The sequence below is a fragment of the Ipomoea triloba genome, chromosome 12 (genome assembly GCF_003576645.1).
Source record: "Ipomoea triloba cultivar NCNSP0323 chromosome 12, ASM357664v1".
In the NCBI taxonomy this organism is placed as follows: domain Eukaryota; kingdom Viridiplantae; phylum Streptophyta; class Magnoliopsida; order Solanales; family Convolvulaceae; genus Ipomoea; species Ipomoea triloba.
The window spans coordinates 2,169,449-2,192,661 of NC_044927.1; the positions used below are offsets into that span (position 1 = coordinate 2,169,449).

The 23,213-nt window shown below is 38.5% G+C and overlaps 5 protein-coding genes across 8 annotated transcripts; 1 reads left to right on the forward strand and 4 right to left on the reverse strand.

Annotated features, from left to right (window-relative positions):
- Window positions 1-489: 489 nt before the first annotated feature.
- On the forward strand, window positions 490-2,414 carry LOC115999112 (dihydroflavonol 4-reductase-like). The gene is made up of 6 exons (XM_031238881.1): window positions 490-678; window positions 812-984; window positions 1,287-1,481; window positions 1,574-1,733; window positions 1,815-2,007; window positions 2,093-2,414. Exons 1-6 carry the CDS (start codon window positions 540-542, stop codon window positions 2,295-2,297), a joined length of 1,065 nt encoding a protein of 354 aa, XP_031094741.1. The 5' UTR covers window positions 490-539; the 3' UTR covers window positions 2,298-2,414.
- LOC115999111 (auxilin-like protein 1) lies at window positions 2,304-9,588 on the reverse strand. 2 transcript variants are annotated; one of them, XM_031238880.1, is made up of 9 exons: window positions 9,175-9,588; window positions 7,621-8,731; window positions 4,334-5,275; window positions 4,184-4,250; window positions 4,039-4,109; window positions 3,891-3,956; window positions 3,717-3,806; window positions 3,218-3,394; window positions 2,304-2,624 (listed from the first exon to the last, which is right to left on the reverse strand). In XM_031238880.1, the coding sequence occupies exons 1-9, from the start codon at window positions 9,549-9,551 to the stop codon at window positions 2,589-2,591; spliced, it is 2,937 nt and encodes a 978-aa protein (XP_031094740.1). In that variant the 5' UTR covers window positions 9,552-9,588; the 3' UTR covers window positions 2,304-2,588. The 2 variants fall into 2 exon arrangements, with proteins under 2 accessions (XP_031094740.1, XP_031094739.1); XM_031238879.1 differs by lacking the exons at window positions 7,621-8,731; window positions 9,175-9,588 and adding an exon at window positions 6,830-7,243 and having other exon boundaries at window positions 4,334-6,386.
- Window positions 9,589-10,308: 720 nt separating this feature from the next.
- On the reverse strand, window positions 10,309-13,272 carry LOC115998072 (gamma carbonic anhydrase 1, mitochondrial-like). Its single transcript, XM_031237541.1, has 5 exons — window positions 13,026-13,272; window positions 12,420-12,563; window positions 11,350-11,475; window positions 11,111-11,262; window positions 10,309-10,868 (listed from the first exon to the last, which is right to left on the reverse strand). The coding sequence occupies exons 1-5, from the start codon at window positions 13,138-13,140 to the stop codon at window positions 10,590-10,592; spliced, it is 816 nt and encodes a 271-aa protein (XP_031093401.1). The 5' UTR covers window positions 13,141-13,272; the 3' UTR covers window positions 10,309-10,589.
- A 547-nt stretch (window positions 13,273-13,819) lies between these two features.
- LOC115999727 (soluble inorganic pyrophosphatase PPA1-like) lies at window positions 13,820-16,780 on the reverse strand. Its single transcript, XM_031239620.1, has 9 exons — window positions 16,560-16,780; window positions 15,818-15,953; window positions 15,676-15,704; window positions 15,133-15,198; window positions 14,931-15,038; window positions 14,780-14,845; window positions 14,374-14,494; window positions 14,194-14,275; window positions 13,820-14,113 (listed from the first exon to the last, which is right to left on the reverse strand). The coding sequence occupies exons 1-9, from the start codon at window positions 16,746-16,748 to the stop codon at window positions 14,071-14,073; spliced, it is 840 nt and encodes a 279-aa protein (XP_031095480.1). The 5' UTR covers window positions 16,749-16,780; the 3' UTR covers window positions 13,820-14,070.
- Window positions 16,781-17,369: 589 nt separating this feature from the next.
- On the reverse strand, window positions 17,370-22,449 carry LOC115998677. 3 transcript variants are annotated; one of them, XM_031238302.1, is made up of 11 exons: window positions 20,594-22,448; window positions 20,382-20,492; window positions 20,263-20,295; window positions 19,754-19,934; window positions 19,472-19,653; window positions 19,216-19,352; window positions 19,041-19,136; window positions 18,681-18,750; window positions 18,528-18,602; window positions 18,391-18,436; window positions 17,370-17,756 (listed from the first exon to the last, which is right to left on the reverse strand). In XM_031238302.1, the coding sequence occupies exons 1-11, from the start codon at window positions 21,920-21,922 to the stop codon at window positions 17,695-17,697; spliced, it is 2,322 nt and encodes a 773-aa protein (XP_031094162.1). In that variant the 5' UTR covers window positions 21,923-22,448; the 3' UTR covers window positions 17,370-17,694. The 3 variants fall into 3 exon arrangements, 2 of the variants coding, with proteins under 2 accessions (XP_031094162.1, XP_031094163.1); XR_004093944.1 differs by lacking the exon at window positions 18,681-18,750 and having other exon boundaries at window positions 17,731-17,756; window positions 20,594-22,449; XM_031238303.1 differs by lacking the exons at window positions 18,391-18,436; window positions 18,528-18,602; window positions 18,681-18,750 and having other exon boundaries at window positions 20,594-22,449.
- Between the last annotated feature and the right edge of the window lie 764 nt (window positions 22,450-23,213).

Sequence of the window (23,213 nt, forward strand, 5' to 3'; positions counted from 1 at the left end):
AAAAGCATTAAAAAATAGTAAACGCAATATTAGTGCTATCATGAATTTCATTTCTCCTATAAATATTGTAATTGGGTAGAATGATTTAAGATGTTGAAAATTTTTGTTTTCACCCATGTACCCAATCAAACTCCAATAAAACTTTTTCCCAACCTCTCTTAATAAAATCTAAATAGTGTTCGCCTTATTTTTGTTGATAACAATATAGTTTGAGTGCTCAACTATATTGTTATTTATAAAAAAAAAAAAAAAAAGCTTCACGTGAATATATTACGTTCATGTACACAGTTTTAAAGGTAAAAAAAAAAATTACTCCGTACTTATTTGAGTTAAATTAAAGAAACTTACAATAATAATCTAACTCTCTTCACCAAACTGGGGGTTGAACACGTGTGTATCCACCCCAAGCCTGGCCTACAGAAGAGGGTTTATGAAAAATAAAAAGGTCATTTCAAGCTCATCTCTTTCACTTCAAAAACAAGCATGCAACACCTTTAGCTCGATCTAAGCCATCTAATTAATTAAGCATTATACTTAGAATGTCGGGCGGCGATCATGCCCCTACTCTTCCGGCACCCAAAGTTTGCGTCACCGGAGCTGCTGGATACGTCGGCTCCTGGCTCGTCATGAAGCTCCTCCAAAGAGGTTACGTCGTCCATGCAACCGTTAGAGACCCCGGTACGAACGTTCCTACTTATTCTAAACAAATTACTATTTGTCAACTCTAATCTTTTTATAGAATTAGATCGTAGAAATGAGAGTTTAATGGATAAGTGCATTGCACGCACACAACATGTATGTTGAAACGTAGGGAACACGAAAAAGGTGAAACACTTACTAGAACTGCCGAAAGCGGAGGGGAACTTGAGGCTGTGGAAGGGGGTGTTGGAGGAAGAAGGAAGCTTTGACGACGCCATTGCAGGGTGTGAAGGTGTGTTTCATGTGGCCGCCACCCCTGTGGATGTCGTGTCCGATGACCCTCAGGTAAGCAACTTCATTCCCGGCCCCATGCATTGCATGCACGCACAAGTTTCATTATATTAGTACCAAATAACAATCTTCTCAAGACAAGTTGGTCGGACTGTTAACTTGATAACCACCAGGTCACAAGTTGACTTATTGACCTTCTTGATTTGAGTTAGTTAGCTATAGGTCTTCTTGGTTTGAATTAAGCAACCTGGTTTACCTCCTTATGATCCTATACGGACTAGGATCACAAGGTAAGATTTACCCAGTAGGGATTGTGGTTTTCCTATTGGATTTATAGGTGTGTATATATATGGCAGAATGAGATAATCAGGCCGGCAGTTAAGGGGGTCCTGAGCATCATAAACTCCTGTGCAAAAGCAAAAACTGTGAAGAGGCTGGTTTTCACTTCCTCTGCTGTAACTCTCCTCGTCCAAGAAAACCCAAAGCCCGTCTACGACGAAAGCAGCTGGAGTGACTTGGATCTCATATATGCCAAGAAAATGCCTGGATGGGTTTGCTCTTAGCTTCTTTCATTTTCTCCTGGTTTTTCATATTTCTCATAACATATTAACATCAGCTTCTTCTTGCTTCCTCTGATCTGCAGATGTATTTTGCATCCAAGACACAGGCAGAGAAGGAAGCATGGAAAGCAGCTAAAGAAAAGCAAATTGACTTCATCAGTATCATACCACCACTAGTCATTGGCTCATCCATCGTGCCAACAGTACCACTCAGCTCCATTATCGCACTCTCACCAGTAACAGGTATTCTCATGAATACTTGTTCTTTCTGCAAATTATAACTCAAGAAATCTGTTTAATAATTACTTTGTCTGGTCTCTATAGGGAACGAAGCTCACTACTTTGTCATTAAGCAAGGGCAATATGTGCATCTGGATGATCTCTGCGAGGCTCAAATATTCTTATTTGAGCATCGCAAAGCAGAGGGAAGATTCATCTGCTCTTCTCATGATGCTACCATTCACGATTTAGCAAAGATGATCAGACAGAATTGGCCAGAATACTATGTCCCCTCTGAGTAAGCCAGACACAGTATATAATTATACTCACAACTCATAGCTTGCTGGTTATAAGGTAGTTTTTTTGGCTGGGATTTTTGACAGGTTTAAGGGTATTGAAAAGGACCTGCCGGTTGTGTCTTTGTCATCCAAGAAGTTACTAGACATTGGATTTCAGTTCAAGTACACACTGGAGGACATGTACAGAGAAGCTATAGAGACCTTGCGGAACAAGTGTGTGCTTCCATATTCTATTAAACCTCCTCCCAAAGAACAAGAATGGGAGAATGGCAAAACCTTAGAAGCTTGAGTATCATTGGTCCTCTCAAAATGTTGTATTACATTTATAAAACTGGAAGAATAAGTGGGATGCTTGTCCTGAATAATTTTAATGAAGCGGTCTACCCAGTTTCTAGTTCCCTGGAAATTCATACAATTTGCACCCTTTTACTAAGAATTTCTTCTATAGCAGTGTTACAGGACCATCATGTTGGCAAATTAACTACACAATATTCGGTCTCACGTTCAAACGCTAATGATTAAATACACAAAGTAAACTTACAGGAGTTGCCATACAACAACAGCTAGATTAAAGCCTCAACTACCGCTCCTCTGAGGTGAACTTGTTCCAGGCATCCTAAAAGATGTACCAAGACAGAAGTTACTACAAAATACTTCAAAGAAGAAAAATTTGATGCTTTTTGCACCATGTCACATGAAACTGTTACTTAGTAATATCTATAAGGGAAGCTGCGTGTTTGGTCCTTAATGGTAGAGTTATAGTCAAATCAGTCCCCTGCAGTGACCAAATCAAGTCCTGGTCTCACAAAAGATGGTATAAAGATTATAAAAATGGCACTGCTAAACTCTTTCAAGATTCATTGAAGTAAGATACATAATAGAAGTTATAGATGAATATATGAATTACTCTACACATCGTGCCACTTTGCTACAAATGAGAGACTCATTTGGCCACTCTAGTTTCTAATAGTCTCTTAACAATTCTTGACAGAGAGGAACTACCTGTGCAACTTTTTGTGAGAACTAGGGACTTGATTTGATCACTACATTTACCAAGGACAGAATTTGGCTATTTCTCAACCACTAATGGACCAAAAACTCACTTTCCCCAACTTATTAAGCTCACTAGCTAATCTTTTTAGACTAAAAGGGATCTACCATACCATCATCACGTTGGAGAAGAAAAGTAAAGATAAATCTGAAACACACCTTTAAAAGATCAAAGACCTTCTCGCATATATATTTTTGCTGAATACTTGCACCGCGTTGTTGTAATTTGTCAGGGTGCACACAGAGGGTGGCTTTCCTAAAAGCTTTCTTAACAGCTGCAGAAGTTATTACTTCCGTTAATGGAATGGGATGCCAACTGCTTTCAGGTCCAAGAATCTGCCAACAAGACCATCAAGTTTATAGTTGTCTCAGGCATGGTACTGATAAGGAAGGCACCTAGATAATCACCTAAACTAGAAAAGAAAAGTTTGTGGATATTGCTTATTCACACCAAAAAGATATAGTCATGCATCACTTCCACTTTGGTCTTCACTACCATTAATGATCAAATAAACATATCCCTCTATTTGTGAAGGAAAAAAAAAGAAGAAGAAGAAGCAGGTTGCTAGGAATTCTTCAGTACAAGATTCCATCAAGATAACATAAAAATGTAAAGCCACAAATACACTAAAACATGCATTGTATAAGGATATCATACATATTGTAATGTTGAAAGCAATGCACGCAGATTCCCTTCTTTACCACTTGACCATCTCTTAACTTCAGCATCAAGAGTTTCTGCCAATCTCTGCAAAGTGCAAACATATCATCGCATCAGACCATATGCAATAGATAGGTAAATATGTAAACTACAATTAGGATTGATGCATACATTCCTCTCCACTCGCTCTCTTTGAGCAAGAAGATCACGCATGTTTTTCTCAGCTAGAGCTTTGGCCTGAAATGGCACCACACAGATATAGAGAAGACTGTAGAGAGAAAACTCAATAACTATGGTCAAAGAGAAAGAAATCTCATACTGCACGCTCAGCTGTCCTCTGATATCTCTCTAGGCGAGCTTTACATCGTTGAGGTGATTCACCTTCAATGCCTACAAATAAATGCCTTCTGCCAGTTAAGACCAATACAAGGGAATAAAGAATAATGCAAACTTCATATACATACCTGCATTAGCTGAAGAATATGAATATCTCAACTTTGATTTCCCGTGGTTCTTGTGCTCCAGCAGATCCTGTCATTATCCCTTGATTAATACTATAGCTTGTAAATTAGTATCCAAATAAGGAACAAAAAGAGAGAAAAAAGGGTACTCACTGTGGAGAACGAATCCTGTCCCATTAGTGTATTGTCAGAACTAGTATGAAATCTATGAGAAGATAATGTATCTACTCGTTCTCGTGTATCATGGGCAGTCTTCTCAGCTGTTGCCTTCTCAGAAGCACGCTGCTGAGCCTCTGCAGTTGCTCTCTCTACTACAGCAGGTTCTGCTCTGAGCCCAACCTCAGTAGACGCTTTTACTAATTTTTTCACATTTGCAGTTCCTCTTTGCCACATTTCTGATGCAGCCCTTTCTATTTTCCCATTGGCTTCAGCATACGACTTTTCAAGAGTGTTGAGAGATACAGCCATCAGGTCCTTTTCTCTTTCTCTTTCTCTCTCCCTCTCAGCTTCTATCTTTCTGAGATACTCATTCTTCGGTTCTTTTTCCTTTTTCAATATTTCAAATTTTTGCTCTACAACATTCCTACACTCATTTGAGCTCATCTCTTTTCTTCCTCTGCAATAGTTTGTGCTTCTTTTGTCTATTCTTGATAAGATTTCTCCATCTTCTTGAACAACTGACAAAGCATCTCTAATTTTCTCTTGATTTTCAGCCCCATCCCTAACCAGTTGATGCCGAGCAAACTTTTCATTATCAACTTCCTTGTAAATGGTGAACTGCAATGCTGCAACATTGATCCTATTCTGCCCTTCATGAATTATTGTTTGTAAGTTTTCAGAATGACAAGCCATTTCAGAGGCAATCTTTTCCCTTTTAAATGATGAATTTTCCATGCCATTGACAACATCTTTTGCGTTTTTAAAATGTGCATCCAAACAAGGTGGCTTTCTGGCAACTTCTCTTACAACTTTACTTTTTCCATATTGCATGTTCTCTTCCTTATCTGTGAATGAGTTGAGTCTTTCTCTAGCCAGCAAGTTATTGGCTCCAATTTCTGATTCCAGTTCAGCATTGTAACCTTCAATTATTTTCACCTCATTTTTATCACATGAAAATGTGGCTTGAGTTGTTTCCAGATTTTTAAAAATTTTCTCCACCTTCTCATGCATTAGGGGAACATGTACAGTTTCATCATTTGATACGCATGCCCTATCAAGTGCTTCACCACTCTCGCAGTCTATAGTTATCTGCTCATTATAGCTGGCGTTTTCATCCAATTCTTCTAGCTTACAACCATCTACAATTATGCCCTCAATTTCTTCAAGCTCATCAGAGTATTCAGATATGTTTTCAGATTCTGACTCTGAAGCTAAGGAAAATCTTTCCTCTTCTTGTACTTGCTTTGGAATCTTTGTGATTCTAACCTCACTCTCACCTCCTTTACTTTCCTCTTTTTCATGATTCACATTCTGTTCTTCAGGTTCCTCATTCTTGACTGTGAAGTGCTTGTAAGTTTGGTCCCACTTAAACATATCTTGCATCTCCTTATCCTCATCCTCTCTTTTACAAGCCAAATCTTGATCTCTCTTATTCTGTACATGTTCAAGATCCATCACAATATCGTCGATATTATTTTCATTTCCCTGTTTACTTTTCTTATCAATCTTGTCAAGCCAAATAGACTCTTTTAGTTGATTTTCCTTCATGTTGCTTTTAAGAGCTCCTCTTTCTTCCTCCTTTTCTTCTCCTTCAGGGGTCTCATCAAACATACCATTTGTAACATCCTCTGTAGAAATGTTATCAGAATGTCCCTTACAGCTTTGCAGACCTTGCTTCTTTTTCTCCATTGATTCCTTCGCACGTTGACATTTTTCTTGTGCTCTTGCTATTGCATCTTTTAAAGCTGCAGTAGGTGAACTTGTATCTACCTCCTCACCAAAAGAAGGTGGTGAAGTTTCACCAGATATTCGTTCAAAAGCATAATCTGCAGAACCTTTGGAACTTGAATTTGGTCTATCAGATTGGTCACTTTTTATACCAAAGGCTGACAGCGGTCTCGAGGATGGTGGTAATTGAGAAGGTTTAGTTCTCAAGTTAATGTCAGTCAGAGTAAAAAACTTATCAGAACTAAACAAACCCTGATTATCTTCAGAACAAGCCAAAGGATCAAATTCATCAGACAGCAGCTCACTTGGAGATGGACTCCTATGATCACAAGACACAAGAAAATGTGGTATTATCAAAATTCAAAGTTGAGCCAAATATTGCCATTCTTATTACATACAACTTTTTATTAGACATAATTTTACAAACCTTTCAAAGTGCACACTGCAATAGAAATTTACAGAGAAATGTAACTAAAACAAAAACTTTAAATACTCATAAAGCATCCTTAATGAGCCTGTAACACCATCCCTACAACATTATAGCATAGAAGAAACAAACAAAACTTCCATCCTTCACCATAATCCTGTTATCCGAATCATACTAACTCATTGTCTCAGTAATATTGGACATGGTTATTAATATTAAATCCGAAATGAGAAAAAAATAAGAAAATTAGCTAAAGAATTATTTGTTTCCTCTTTCTGTTAAGAGTTTGGTTTACAGTTTACAACGAGGAAGCAAAAAAAGTGGAGAGATCATACCAGGCCTCATCAGAAGAATCATAACCATCACTCGACTGTCGCAGCAAATCCTCATATGAAACAGCAAAATCTACAGCCCTGAAGCCTCCGAAAATCTCAGAGTAGTCGAACCGCGAGGGCCGGAGATCGAAAGGAAACTCCACCTCGCCATTGCCGGCCACCGGAAGATCCAGAATCGGAATGCAGTAAGGTCGGGAGGAGTGGAAGCCTCCGAAAACTTCAGTGTAGTCCTCGAGGCGTGGAGAACGTGTAGGCACGTTGAGCTTCGTCCGGCCTCCAAAAACGTCGTCATCGTACGCTGACTTGCTAGCTGTCGCCGTGAAGCCATTTGCATTATGGTAACTCCTCTTCGAATAAGAGTGTGAGAGGTTTTCCATGGAAATCAACCTCTCTCTCTCTCTCCCTCTCTCCCTCTTCTTCTGCTGAAGTGTGCTTGCTGCTGATCACTTTTCGCGGAAAAAAGGAGAAAGACTGGAGAGGGTATGATGGGAATAATACAATAAAGGCAATTTCTTTATTTTTATCGGAATTCGAAAATACAATACTGAAATTTTGTAATTATATTGAGCACACTTGTGTTTACCTGCCAATAAACAATGGCCACGTGTCCAACAATATAAAAATAAAGAGAAAAAGTAGGAGTTTGAAATTATAGCATTCCGCAAATTTAGTCTAAAGAGCTTGCCCCTGGGTCCGTCACTCCGTTCTGTTGACTGTTGTTTTCTTTTCTTTTTATAAAGAAAACTTGATGTTTTCAAAAAAAAAAAAAAAAAAAAAAAAANTATTTTCACCTCATTTTTATCACATGAAAATGTGGCTTGAGTTGTTTCCAGATTTTTAAAAATTTTCTCCACCTTCTCATGCATTAGGGGAACATGTACAGTTTCATCATTTGATACGCATGCCCTATCAAGTGCTTCACCACTCTCGCAGTCTATAGTTATCTGCTCATTATAGCTGGCGTTTTCATCCAATTCTTCTAGCTTACAACCATCTACAATTATGCCCTCAATTTCTTCAAGCTCATCAGAGTATTCAGATATGTTTTCAGATTCTGACTCTGAAGCTAAGGAAAATCTTTCCTCTTCTTGTACTTGCTTTGGAATCTTTGTGATTCTAACCTCACTCTCACCTCCTTTACTTTCCTCTTTTTCATGATTCACATTCTGTTCTTCAGGTTCCTCATTCTTGACTGTGAAGTGCTTGTAAGTTTGGTCCCACTTAAACATATCTTGCATCTCCTTATCCTCATCCTCTCTTTTACAAGCCAAATCTTGATCTCTCTTATTCTGTACATGTTCAAGATCCATCACAATATCGTCGATATTATTTTCATTTCCCTGTTTACTTTTCTTATCAATCTTGTCAAGCCAAATAGACTCTTTTAGTTGATTTTCCTTCATGTTGCTTTTAAGAGCTCCTCTTTCTTCCTCCTTTTCTTCTCCTTCAGGGGTCTCATCAAACATACCATTTGTAACATCCTCTGTAGAAATGTTATCAGAATGTCCCTTACAGCTTTGCAGACCTTGCTTCTTTTTCTCCATTGATTCCTTCGCACGTTGACATTTTTCTTGTGCTCTTGCTATTGCATCTTTTAAAGCTGCAGTAGGTGAACTTGTATCTACCTCCTCACCAAAAGAAGGTGGTGAAGTTTCACCAGATATTCGTTCAAAAGCATAATCTGCAGAACCTTTGGAACTTGAATTTGGTCTATCAGATTGGTCACTTTTTATACCAAAGGCTGACAGCGGTCTCGAGGATGGTGGTAATTGAGAAGGTTTAGTTCTCAAGTTAATGTCAGTCAGAGTAAAAAACTTATCAGAACTAAACAAACCCTGATTATCTTCAGAACAAGCCAAAGGATCAAATTCATCAGACAGCAGCTCACTTGGAGATGGACTCCTATGATCACAAGACACAAGAAAATGTGGTATTATCAAAATTCAAAGTTGAGCCAAATATTGCCATTCTTATTACATACAACTTTTTATTAGACATAATTTTACAAACCTTTCAAAGTGCACACTGCAATAGAAATTTACAGAGAAATGTAACTAAAACAAAAACTTTAAATACTCATAAAGCATCCTTAATGAGCCTGTAACACCATCCCTACAACATTATAGCATAGAAGAAACAAACAAAACTTCCATCCTTCACCATAATCCTGTTATCCGAATCATACTAACTCATTGTCTCAGTAATATTGGACATGGTTATTAATATTAAATCCGAAATGAGAAAAAAATAAGAAAATTAGCTAAAGAATTATTTGTTTCCTCTTTCTGTTAAGAGTTTGGTTTACAGTTTACAACGAGGAAGCAAAAAAAGTGGAGAGATCATACCAGGCCTCATCAGAAGAATCATAACCATCACTCGACTGTCGCAGCAAATCCTCATATGAAACAGCAAAATCTACAGCCCTGAAGCCTCCGAAAATCTCAGAGTAGTCGAACCGCGAGGGCCGGAGATCGAAAGGAAACTCCACCTCGCCATTGCCGGCCACCGGAAGATCCAGAATCGGAATGCAGTAAGGTCGGGAGGAGTGGAAGCCTCCGAAAACTTCAGTGTAGTCCTCGAGGCGTGGAGAACGTGTAGGCACGTTGAGCTTCGTCCGGCCTCCAAAAACGTCGTCATCGTACGCTGACTTGCTAGCTGTCGCCGTGAAGCCATTTGCATTATGGTAACTCCTCTTCGAATAAGAGTGTGAGAGGTTTTCCATGGAAATCAACCTCTCTCTCTCTCTCCCTCTCTCCCTCTTCTTCTGCTGAAGTGTGCTTGCTGCTGATCACTTTTCGCGGAAAAAAGGAGAAAGACTGGAGAGGGTATGATGGGAATAATACAATAAAGGCAATTTCTTTATTTTTATCGGAATTCGAAAATACAATACTGAAATTTTGTAATTATATTGAGCACACTTGTGTTTACCTGCCAATAAACAATGGCCACGTGTCCAACAATATAAAAATAAAGAGAAAAAGTAGGAGTTTGAAATTATAGCATTCCGCAAATTTAGTCTAAAGAGCTTGCCCCTGGGTCCGTCACTCCGTTCTGTTGACTGTTGTTTTCTTTTCTTTTTATAAAGAAAACTTGATGTTTTCAAAAAAAAAAAAAAAAAAAAGAAAACTTGATGTCATTAAAGTGATACGTACTAAATAAATTCTATTTTGTCAAGTCTGTGCTCAATTGAAACCTCTGTAATTGTTCTTGAGAAAGAAAAAACATTAAACAGATATTAGTTTTAAAAAAGGTATATTGAATAAATACTACCGTGTAATAAAATCAATAGTACTAAAAAAATACTTTATTTCTGTGTTTACACTCGGCTTTCTTTCTTTTTTATTTTATCAATAAAATTTATTTATCCCTATTAAACCCACAAAAAAATACTAACTAACTAAACTTAGCACAATTATAATTATGAATTCCAAGAACATGGCGGATTGGTGGTTTGGAAGACAGATAAAGAGACTGAGCTATAAGAATAAGAGAAGAATGTTGTGCCTGTTCTTATTTTGAAAGCATAACACTCGAAGCCTGTTTACATTGTGGCGCTTAAAAAAAGAATAAAACAAAAAATGGCGTCTGTGGTTAAGCAGAGGAGTACAACACAAGACATGCAAAACCTGCATACTGGGATCAATCTTTGACAACTGTCTGTCCCAAAAATTATTGGATATGAAACAAAGGCATTTCATTTCCTTTGTTAAACCTCAAAATCCGGGAGGCGGGAGCTACTCAACCTGAAACTAACTCAAACTTAAGTAGCCTTTGGTGCCTTATCGGGTAGAATATTATCTGGCAGGATGAGCTCTTGGGGTGTTTCACGAACCACGCCCAGCATCGAGTCGTAATCTTCATCCTTACGAGCAAATTTCTTCCGGAGTACCTTCTCAAATTCGATCTCGTCAAAGCTCTTTGCATTTTCAGTGGCATGAACCTGTGCTAAATTGGAGTAATTGGCGGCCGACTGGGAGATGAAGGCTATTTCTTCCTCTGTGAGCTTCCTTAGGAACTTTGCTGGATTTCCACCCCAGACCTGTGTTTATTAAGCACAGACACGAGCAATTCAACAACACTCCTATATCTAACCATCTTGTTGATAAAACTCAAGATATCCTATTGCATTCACTAGAAGCTCTGGTACCACGAATTTAAAGAAACAACTTATTTGATACTGTTAATGAAATGTTGGTAAATGATGCTACAAGTGCCTTGAGCAATGCTATGATGCTAAACAAGTCAGAAAAGTTGACAATTTAATACTAGAAGGGTACAAACCTCTCCACATGGAATGCGTGTATTCTGTCTCACAAGGGCACCAGCAGCAACCATGGCATTTTTCTCAACAACCACCCCGTCAAGCAATGTTGCACCCATACCAACAAACGCCTCGTCTTCAACAGTACACCCATGCAGGACCGCACTATGACCTTTACAATTCAATGTCAAAAGTTATTCTTCGTTATCAGCAATATATATAATACATAGGAAACAAGTATATTTGATTTATTACTGACCAACAGTAACATTGTTGCCAATGACCGTTGACAAAACCTTTCCAGCAAGATTGGATTTGGCTACATGAACAAGAGAATTGTCCTGGATATTGGTTCCTGCTCCTATACTTATACTGTTCACATCACCTGCAGCAAACATTCAAATTTATACAAAAATAGGTAAATGAAACAATGGAGAGAAAATATAAAAAGATGCAAGTTGGAGGGTAATATTTGTACATGCAGATACATCTTGAGAGCTTAACATGAATATGTGATAAATCTGAAACAAAAAAAGGATTGTCATTAGCAGTCATGAGTTACATGACTGAGGTCACTTGGGAAACACATGCTCTATAATTCCAATTTTTATTCATGCTCTGTTCTTCTCATCCCACTAAAATTACAGGTCACAATAAGCCATTTCACTGAAAACACTTTCCTAAGACTGCATTACATTATCTATAAGCTGTAAATCTGACAAGAATACAGAACTAACCTTTAAACCATATGATCAATTAATCATTCTAGTATGTACTTTACAAGCACCATTATCATCCTATTGCACAGTTAAACAATTAAAAAGATACTAGAGAGATCTTTATTTAATACTAGTTTGTTTCAACACAGGTTCCTGCCTACATCTATTGCTCTACCACTGATCGTCTAGTAAACAAAATAATCATGCTTTCCATTTTTGTAGTTCCCTTCTATTTTTCCTTTTTGAATCTATGATAAGTCATACCCACTGTTTTGAGTTTTCATGTATCCACAACCACCAAAAAGTGAATGTCCATCTAAAATAACCTTTCCTTTTCCTTTTTCTGTTGACAAAGATTCATATATCATAGTATAGGGATATAGCTAATTTTTTAAAACTACCTGATGCCATGTTACAAGAACAATGATGAGATAGCTTGGGACTCTTTTAGTGATTTACTAAAAACAAAAAGCATCATGCATCTCAAGAAGGAAGTAGAAAAGATAAATTGGCAGTTGACATCTACTGCTAACAACATGAAATCTCTTCTAGATAAACTAAATGCAGACGATTGTTGAATGCTGGTTTTTAAATAATTTGTAAATCATACCTCGCAGAACACATCCATACCAGATAGAGGAATTGCGCCCAACTTGAACATCCCCAATGATAGAAGCACTTGGGGCAACAAATGCTTCTCTATGAACAGCAGGAGCTTTGTCAAACAAGTTCATAAGAGTTCTATGCCTAGACACTGGGACCCCAAAAAAAAATAAAACTAAGTTAAAAAGAGTCAACAATTAAATCTTCTGCTTTTAGGTAGAGAAGGGGATAGTAGGGGATGGGAGGAGAATTACAGCAAGGACCAAGGAAACCCCAGCCCAAAGTTCACATATTTTCATTACTAATCCAATGCACTTATCAAAAATCAATCTAATATCATCATTTCCTTTCAAAAATCAATCAAAAGCAACAAAAATATTCAAAACCAGCAGTCGGTGACAAACATTAGAACATCAAACACATCATACGGTCAGGCAAATGAGCACACATTGTATATACACCCGCTAACATAAGGTAATGAATGCCACTAATCAAACAGATAAACCCTAACTTTCCACTTCCCTAGAACAATCAGGAAGCCATATAATCCTATTAATTTTGACACGCTAAATCAGAAAAAACACGAATAATTTGAGGATCGGGAGTGGCGTACGTTGTTCATGGAAGTAGTAGTTGCCCTGGAGGCGGCAGCCCAGGCGATCGAGGGCTTGACCCGTTTCGCGGATCCAGAATCCGACGGTGTAGATTGCTCTCCCAAGCGAACCCATCTTCTTCCTCTAGTACTCCGTTCCAGAATTGCTCCGAAATGTAATGATTTTGGGGGGAGAAGAGAGTGTGGATACCACAAGGTGTGAGAGAAAATGCGGTGAGCTGAACTGGAATAGTACCGAGTGAACTCGCTCTGCTGGCTCAGCTTTTCTTTGTATTTGACAGTGCTACGTGCCCATGTTACCGTAAATTGAGTAATTTTTATTAGTTAATTTATGATAAAATTAATTAATCCCATGTATGATTAATTATCTAAATCTAAAAACTTTGTGTAAATGTAAGTTTTATTCTCGACATTGTGGTCTAGTGATACCTGATTACACTCCCATATAAATGGATGTGTTAAATTGTATCAGAGTCAGTATATCATGCATTACACATTTTATTAATAGATTTGTCGCTTTCAAAAAAATTAATAGATTTATCTTCACTTAATTAAGTAACATATTTACCTATTATTATAAGTGTTATTAATACATTTCACCTTTCATTGATTTCCGCATATTATTGTGTGAACCATTAATGCAATATACATTTTTATGTACTATCGGCGGGCGTTTTGTGAACTTGTAGCAAGTGCACACTCCTATTGGGCGCATAAACAACTACTATTTTTTTCATTTTCTTCTGCTCTCTCCTCTTTCCACTCTCCAATTTAGGAAGCAAAAAACTTGACTATTGGGAATGCTCTTATATAAATAATCATAATAATTATTTAAACTTGGGACACTAATATTGTGTCATTTTCACACATTGTGCACACAAGCATGATACATAATTCATCTTAATAAAGACAAACATGGTTCATACGTGAAGTTCAGACAGGGCATGAAATTCAGAACTCATAAAGACCCTATCAGCTTTCCATAGAATTATGAACCAGCTGTTCATCGAATAATTCGTTTCGTGCTTCGACAAGGCAATGCAGCTCACTGCCTCAAGCTTTCCACAATATACGAAGCATACAGATCCCTGCAATCACAAAACAGAATCCCAGTCAGGAATGCCAGCTCTGTTGTTTAGGCGTTTTGGGGTGCTCGGGGTCGTCTTACATGGAGTACTTGATAGCATCGACTGCAGAATCTGCAGGCAGGAAGTCTTCAACTGCAACGGATTTGTTCTCGTTCTTTTTGTCTATTGGTTGATCCATAGTAAGGAAGGCGGGCAATGAATAATATATGCAGGGAATTGAATATACATATCATAAGCAGAAATTAGTAACGAGTGGATACAGTCTTCAAAGAAGCGGCGAATCTCAGCAAGGCGGTGTGGAGGAAGTTCTTTGATGTCCTGGTAATGACGAAACTCGGGATCATCAGCACACACTGCTATTATCTTGTCATCCCTTTCGCCCTGTAAAGGTTTCTCGTTGGCAATCCAAATTTTAGCAGAAAGGATATAGTTGAAGATTGTTCACAAAGTGAATGGTTATGCTTATAGAATCACCAATAGCTACTAAACTTTTCTGCAATTGCTCTGATTCTTGGTGAATATTGCTTGCTTATTAATCATTACGAGAAATCATAGGCTTAGACAGATACCGGTTTTCATGAATCGAAACAAAATGTTTGAGGAACAGCAATCCTCAAACATTGGCCTAATCAAGAAAGTGCTTGATGACTTAAATGAGAAAACGACCTGATCAATCATAGGCATGAGTCCAATAGCACGAGCACGAAGAAATGTACCAGGCAGGACAGGTTCCTAGGAGGAGGGACGAGTTAGTAGTTAAAACTTAAAACTTAAAAACGCAAAAAAAGGCGAATTCGTTTTAAAAAATATACAATACCTGCATCAGTATCAAGACGTCCATTGGATCACTATCTTCGCAAATGGTTCTCGGGATGAAACCATAGTTATGAGGATAAACAACCGAGGAGTAAAGAATCCGATCAACCTACAGACAGAAGTTGTTCATCAGGCAATAGCAGTGGGAGATTGCGTTAAATCGAGGGGGAAAAAGTGGATAAAAGATGAGAACAAAACCGCACTTTTATGAGGCCACTTGCTTTGTCAAGTTCATACTTAACTTTGCTCCCTTTTCCAATTTCAACCACCTGCCTCACAAATAACGAGTTTAGCCCCGGCAATACATTTGCAGCATACCGTAATGTTCTTTCTCAGCAATGCATTATCTCCATCCAACGAGTACTACCCTTCCTGTGAACTACCTATTGTAGTATTGTGTATCTTGTAATGACTTGTTGTGCATTTGCAGATAACTGATTATGCATTATGCATTTCAAAACTATTATCCAAAAGATTACTACTGACTTTGTTACAATGCAATATTTGTTCATAACTACTTTCTCAACCGACTGAAGCACAAAGAGTCAATATCGCCTCCACTGAGGCTCGAACCCACCCCTTTCCATATGGGAGTGCAATCGGGTGCCACTAGACCACAAGGTCTTGGCTACGATTGCACATCTAGTAATGCCTGATTGTGCAATTCGCAGTTCTCATGTGATCCTGCCCCCGATCTTAGTAATAGAATATATTATATATAATGTATGTTTTGCATAAGCACTTACACAGTTGAACACAGCTGGTGCACCAGGCCCTGCAAGCATCAACCATGAATTATGAACTATGAAACACACAGATATACTGAAACAAAGAACAGTCAAGACTCCAAATGACAATGCCATATACTGAAACAGTAGAAACTATTACCAATCTCTAAGTCATGCCAGGGGTGGGCAGCCACAGTTCTTCTTGACATAGAGGAGAGAATCCTCTCATTGAGAACAGTATGAGAGTTTCTTCCACTGCCTTGGGAATGGATCTCAGCCATTTTCAACTCAAGAAGCTTCATCAACACAACAACAACATAAGCAAAGAGCTAGCTAGGAACCAAAATCATTACCATCAACATACATACAAACAAATAATGCAACTTAAGCCAAGTTAGTCAGGTTATTGACCTGGTAACCACAAGGTTACAAGATTACAAGTTGACTCCCAAGTCCCAATAGGAGCGTCCAATGGACACCTTGGTTTGAGCCGATCAACTATGGGCAAAATAAGTTAGTTTACCTCGTATTCTCTGCTAATCAGCTATGAACAACCTAAACTAGCTTATATTTCTATACAAGATAGGGTCACAAAGCAGGGTTTACAGTGCCTAACCCTCAAGTGGTGGTCACTTATAATAATAATAATAATAATAATAATAATGGTCACATGATCAATACATAGAGAAAAGAGTTCATATCAACAAACACTACAAATATTTCGCAAAAACCCAAAAGCAAGAGTGAAAAATGGCATCTCAGGAAGAAGATTATTTCAGTAAAATTTGAAGAATTAAAGGAGTATCCATGAAATTGCTGGAAAGCTGAACATGGAAGGAAGCATATTAAAGAAGCTAACAAGAAACCATTAATGGAGTAATTGAAGGGGAAAAAAAGCTTACTGAAAAATCAGAGTTTTGCGTTCCGATTGGCGTTGTGAGGTGGTGGTGGAGAGCTCTCTGCTGCCACCTCTTTGCTTTGCTTTGCTTTGCTTTTTTTGGGAGTGTATAGTGATGACGAACGAATATTATGGTGTTTGTCCCTTCACATTTTTGGACTGAAGTTAATTCGAGCCGTTGGATTGTCAGCATACTTTGGATCCACGGTGATCATGTTGCCACGGCATACATAATTTTGTTAGAAAAGTAAACTGCCACTTATTTTGCTTGCTAAAATGAGATTCTGGGAATTAAAAAGAATATTCCAAAGCATCGTCTTGAATCTTGATTAATGTTTTTTTGATTAATGTTGTTTAATCATTGCATGTTCTTATTCGCGCCAAACATTTTAGCAGCCTGAAAATTACTTATATTTGTTTCGGAGAAATCAATATTTATTTCCATCAATTATTTCTCAACTTACGATGTAATCCTTAATTTCAATTTCAACCAATTTTATTGTTTAAAATTTCTTCAATTAAATCATTTCCAGGACCAAATTGCAGGAGGTGCCCAATTTGGACAGAGGCTATTGAAAGGTGAGTATAACTAATTAATTTATTGTCTAATTTATGACACATTTTGTCTCATCCTAACAATTCCATTGTAATATCTAAACATTTCAATAGCAAAATACGTTATTCCTTTGAACATATTGTCTTTTCTTTCATTTTTTTTTTATCTATCCTTAATTTCTTATTCGTTTAATTAATTCGAACACTCAGGTCAATTTTCTCCATCAGGATTCAATGAAAGCGCATTCTAAATTAGATGTTATAAATATAGGAAGGTGTTATTATTAGACCAAAACCTCAAACCTTTGAAAAGCTCCTATTGAACACCAATGGATTTATATGTTATGCAATTCCACATACATTTTCCCTCAAATATGCTCTGCCACATCTCAACAAGGAAAAGAAGGGAAGAAACATCTTAAGATGGATGTGTACTTAGAATCTGTATTCAATCTGATCTGATGCTGCATTCTGGATTCTTTTTAACATCAATCAGACAACAGCAACTCTCACAGGAGAAATGGGGTGGAGCTGATGAAGGCATCCAGCCATTATTTCCCTGCACTGCATCTTTCCTCTATGTACTATTGGGCATATTGACTCCCACAGCTTTTTCTGTATATGCTCATAAATTTGGCCACAAATTCTGCAATGGTAAGCAAAATGAGTTACCTTGTCAGCTCAGAACTCAACAATATGATCATGTTTTGTTGTACATTAGGTAAATCCCGTATTGTGTTCCTAGCCAGCAAAGACCACAAGGAGGTAAACCAGCTAGTCTAGGTTATTCATAGCTAAACCTTGTGGTTCGCAAGTCAACAGACTGACCAACTTGACTGGGGTTGTCTCCTAGGGTGTGTATTGGGTAAACCGCGCCTTGTGACCCTAACCGACAAAGGACCACAATGAGGTAAACCAACCCAAGTTGCCCTTAGCTGACCGGCTCAAACCAAGAAAGCCAATAGGTCACTCCCACTTGTAACATTATGTTTGCCAAGTCAACAACCTAACCAACTTGGCTAGGGTTGCCCACCCTGGTAAATCCCGCCTTTTGACCCTAGTCGGCAAAGAACCACCAGAAGGTAAACCAGCCTAGGTTGTCCATAGCTGACTGGCTCAAATTAAGAAGGCTAATAGGCTTATCCACAGGGAGTCGAACCTGTAACCTTAGGGTTACCAAGTCAACATTTTGACCAACTTGGCTGGGATTGTCACGCAACATGATCATGTTAGAGTATGGGGGATGATGCCTGAACATGCAAGCAACTAAATCAGTTTACCTTCTAATTTCAGTAAAGCACTTGTTCCGGTTGGCAGTCGTTTCTCCTGCAGATAGACATGGGGTTTATTCCTTCGTTAAAGGGGGTGAGGGTGGGGGTGGGGCAGGGGGCACATATTAAGTTAGAGGAAGGCTTACATAATATGCATTCCAGTAATAAACTTGTCTTCTCAAACTAGGATCAATCCTTCTTAGAAATTGTTCAACTAGCTTCTGCAGGATTATGGAGTCACTTAGAAAACAACTCTTAGATTCATTTAGAACCATTTTTCAAAGTTAAATTTAGTTTACCAGCAGAATCAACTTTGGGTGCACAAACTCCAGCAAAAGTTTTTGGAGCTTTCCCCGAATGCTAAACACTCTGATGGAACACAAAAATCTACCTTTAATCTTGATGTTTACTCGAAGCTACTCAAGAATGTGATATGAAAAGACACCCCGATCTAGTATTACAGCCCTTGCCCGTTAACTATTGCTGTTATGATTCATAAGTTCTAGCAAAACGATCCATAAATAAAATCTCTACAGAGACGAGACGTTCTCATTGTGATGAATGATTCCTGATCTAGACTAATAGATAAGTAAATGCACACCAAATTCCTCCTTTTTTCACAACATTACAAGGACAAGAGTAAAAAAAAGACATTTTACCTTTTAGGTGAAGGATCGGCAAGAATTTCTGCAGCCATTTCTAGTACGGCCAATTCCCATCCCAGTGGAATTGGTTGGTCCTCGGTGAAAGGATAACTGTAAGGCGGGTTATCTCATCAGTAAGGCAAATAAGTGTAATGAACATAACCTTTCAAACATTACTATATATGCTTACTTGTGTGCATTGCAGGCTTCAAGAGCCATAATTGCTTGGCTCAGGTTTTGCTTTGATTTGGCCGCTATCTTAGCAGCAAAGCTCATGGGTAGTTCAAGACCTTCTTTTCTCGCAATCTGAATCAGAACTTCCATGACCTAACCAGTACAAAGAAAAAAAAAACATAATAACTGATATTCCTAGTGTTGATGCAAAAACAAATTCAATACTAACTAAATCTATCGAATCCTACGGGCAATTGAACTGGCATGCTTACTTCATGAGTCACGGGAGCTTCAACCTTAACAACTTTACAGCTGTTCTTTACTGATTCAACAATGGTCGTGTCATCTTCACAGCATAGAACAAGCTTGCAAGAGTCCGAATAACAATCCATGATCCATTTTATTAAGTGCTGTATGTTCTCCGTGGCCTTATCCACATCATAAAGAACAAGTACTGTGATTTAAAACGAGAAAATAAAATTATTAGCTCTAGAAAAAAGCGGTGCTATCTTTGATAGGCTACTAATATCCATCCATGGATGTAAAGTGTAAACCTTTATAATCTGCCTTCATGTTAGCCTTGCTGATCTCCGGGATAGCTGCATATTCAGTGCTAATATTCTTGACTAAAGCCATTAACGCATATCTAGAATTACGCTCCAAATGAACATTGAGCTCAACGTGGTGAGGACTCGAGGTTACAGGAACAACTACTTGCACTGGCTTATTAGTTTCCTATAAGCAATGGCATAAAAGGCGGTAATTTAAGAATTAATTCAGTTGGTATATCTCTATTCAGCATAACCTTTATGATAATTATAAACAACAAATCAATTTGGAAGCCTTTTGCCAAATTAAGCAAAAAATCAATTCCCAGTTTTCAATCGCCAAGCTAAGTGCAGAGTTAACAAAGAAGACGGGTAAACAAAACTAAAAACGTATGAATTGAATACACTAACTACTGATTTGCAAGGGGTGCGGGGGAGAAAAAAGTTCGAGATTTATACAGTTTTCAGACAGGAAAAAGTAAAAAAGTGAATTGAAGCATTTGATTTCTGGGTACCTGAACGTAGAAGTATCTCACATCGTGTGATATCTGCAGGAAATAAAAGGAGAGAGGGAGTGTGTCAAGTAAAGCACCCGAGACTCTACCTTCAATGTCAGATAAGAGAACATACATACATTGCTAATGGAATCCCCGTAGACTTCGTGTAGAAGAGCCATCGCTAATGTTTTCTTCCCAGAACCTGGAGGTCCCTTGAGCAAGATGTGCGATAACGTTTCATCAGCTGCCTAAAACAAGAAAATAAGATAATGAAATGAGTGGAACATAATACTAGACTACTAGACCGAGTAACCAATGAATCAAAGAAAACCTATGATGATACACTTACTAGTCGTTTAAGTAGCAAAGCTTCTTGTTTGTGGCAACTAAATCCATCCAACGAAACAGGTCGATGTTTATCAGCCCAAAACTGTCTCAGGCTCTCAACTACAGACGCCTTCTCGATAAACAAAGCTTCATCAGCTGGTCTCCTTCGCTCTGGAGACTCTCTACTTGATCTCCTGCAATATCCCCTCTTGATACACGAAAACAATCCTTCTGCCCGTTGACTCTTTTGTCTATTCGCTGCGAACTTTTTCTCACTCATGGTCGTACTCCCACTTAGATTACTACTCTGCCTACTCACACCAGAGCTCAAATTCGAATTACTTGACGAAATCCGCCTTCCAGAACCTGTTCTGTCTAGGGAATCAAGATTCCCGTTATCAGTGAACACAACAGGCCTTGCACCATATCTGCTGTCAACGGGGCTGGCAAAACCAGTCTTGGGGAAGGTAATCTTCTGCATTGTGAAAGCTGCATACTCGCGAGAAAAGAAAATATCGCCCGGGGAGATTGAACCCGTGCTGTCAAACATAGGATTGTTCCCGGCAGGAGTTGTCGAAATCGTGGCATTTCCTACCATTTCATTGATTTCTCCAACAGAAGGTCTGTTCTTGGTGGGAGTTTCCCTTAAGGTCCTTGGCAATGGGGAGGGTGTTGCTGTTATCCTCTCCATTTTTCTTATTCTCTCCCCCTTGTGATCATACTTGTGGTATGAATATGATCCTCTAGGAGCCGAATTAGTCCTACGACTCAAATTCGATTTCTCATTTGCCCTACCAAACTCATTAACTTTGATTTGATTATTCTGATGCTTTCTATATGGGCTTAAAACAGTTCCATTTTCAAGAAAATCATTCCCTCTATTATTCCTTCTCCTTTGTTCAGATTTTGAAAAGAATTCACTATCAAGAACATTACCCTCCCCCCCTGCCCACCTCCTATTCTCAGATTTAGAAAAAGGGCTAACATTTCTATTAGAGCTACGGTGAAGGGTATTATGGGGATTATGAACATCACCGTCAACGGCGGCGCGTGGTCTATACGGCGACTTGCTAGGCCTTCTCCGAGGAGGGCTAGTCAGTACAGGAGCTTTAATGGGGGAAGCCGCCGTTTCACGGCGGAGAATCACCGCGTGCCGGTGGCTGAGATTGAAAGCTTTTTCAGCTTCAAAACTGCTGGTATCCTCGCCGTTTTTTATCGTTTCCCGCGCCGGACTTTCCGGCCAATCCGTTTCCGCATCGGACGGCTCGTAACCGCTTCTTCTTTGCCTCATCGCAGACGAAATCTGGGCCTGCGTTTGCTTACTATACCGCGGCATATTCACATCCTCCATTTTTTTTTCGACCCTCAACTACTGACTGCGAGTTTTGCTCAAGAAATTCTCAAACCAGCCTGAGAAATTCGACCCTCGAGTACTGGTTATGAGTTTTTCTGAAGAAATTCTCAAATCAGCATGAGAAATTCGACCCTCGAGTACTGATTGCGAGTTTTTGTTGAAGAAATTCTCGAACCAGCCTGAGAAATGCAGCCGGTGATGATAATTATACGGAAAGGCCAGAAATTTATGGCTAATTGGGAGGTGTTGGCAATGGGGACAAGAAGGATATGATGAGAACTATGGCATCGAGCAAGGTGGCGGATTTGGGAGCGGCGATTTTGTCGAAGCGATGCCATCGATGAAGACGACGAGAGTGTTTGGCTTGGAGTGGTATGTATTAGCACTTTAGCAGCAATATCCAGTTGTGTTCAGAGAGAGTTAGGAAACACGACAATCGACAGCTACGTTGGTATACTAAGAAGTTGTTGGCAGTGACTTCCATGGGAATCGTCGAGGAGAAAGCGCGCCAATTATTCTGGCGGTTTGGCAGTTGGCTCAACTCCAGCCGCAGCCGAATGAATTTCACTAAAATAGGCAAATAATTGAAATTTAAAAATCAGAGCATCTAGTTGAGTTTTTTTTTGTTTTTTATGTGCCAAAGTAGGTGAGATAAGAGGGAAAATGAAAAAAAAAAAAAAAAAAAAAAACTGTTAATTTTAACCAAAATAATAATAATAATAAAAATAATTAAAAGTTTTAACACATCACAGGGTAAGTGCAGTGCACGCGCCTATGTAAACATTTGCTATGCGCGAAACGCGCACAGCAGGCAAATTATGCTGTGGACCCAGGTCCACCTTGCAAGGTGGACTTGGGTCCAAAACTACGTCGTTTTTGTCTTTTTTTTTTTTTTAAGTAAACATATTGTTGAATATAGAATTGTCCAAAAATGTGTGAATGTAGAGGTTTCAAAGTGTGAATGTAGAGTATAGAAATCGTGAATGTAGATTTATGATTGTGTGAATGTAGAGTTGCCCAGAAATGTGTGAATGTGGAGGTTTCAAATTGTGAATATGGAGTATAGAAATCGTGAATGTAGAGTTATGCATGTGTGAATCTGTAATAGAGTTAAGAAGTTCTAACAACTTGTAGCCCTGTAATGTATGAATGTGGAGTTCTCAAGTTGTGAATGTGGAGTATATGGCCTTTGAATATAGAGTTTTGAATGTGTGAATGCGGAGTTTACAAATTGTGAATGTAGAGTATAGTGTATGTGAATGTAGAGTATAGTGTATGTGAATGTAGA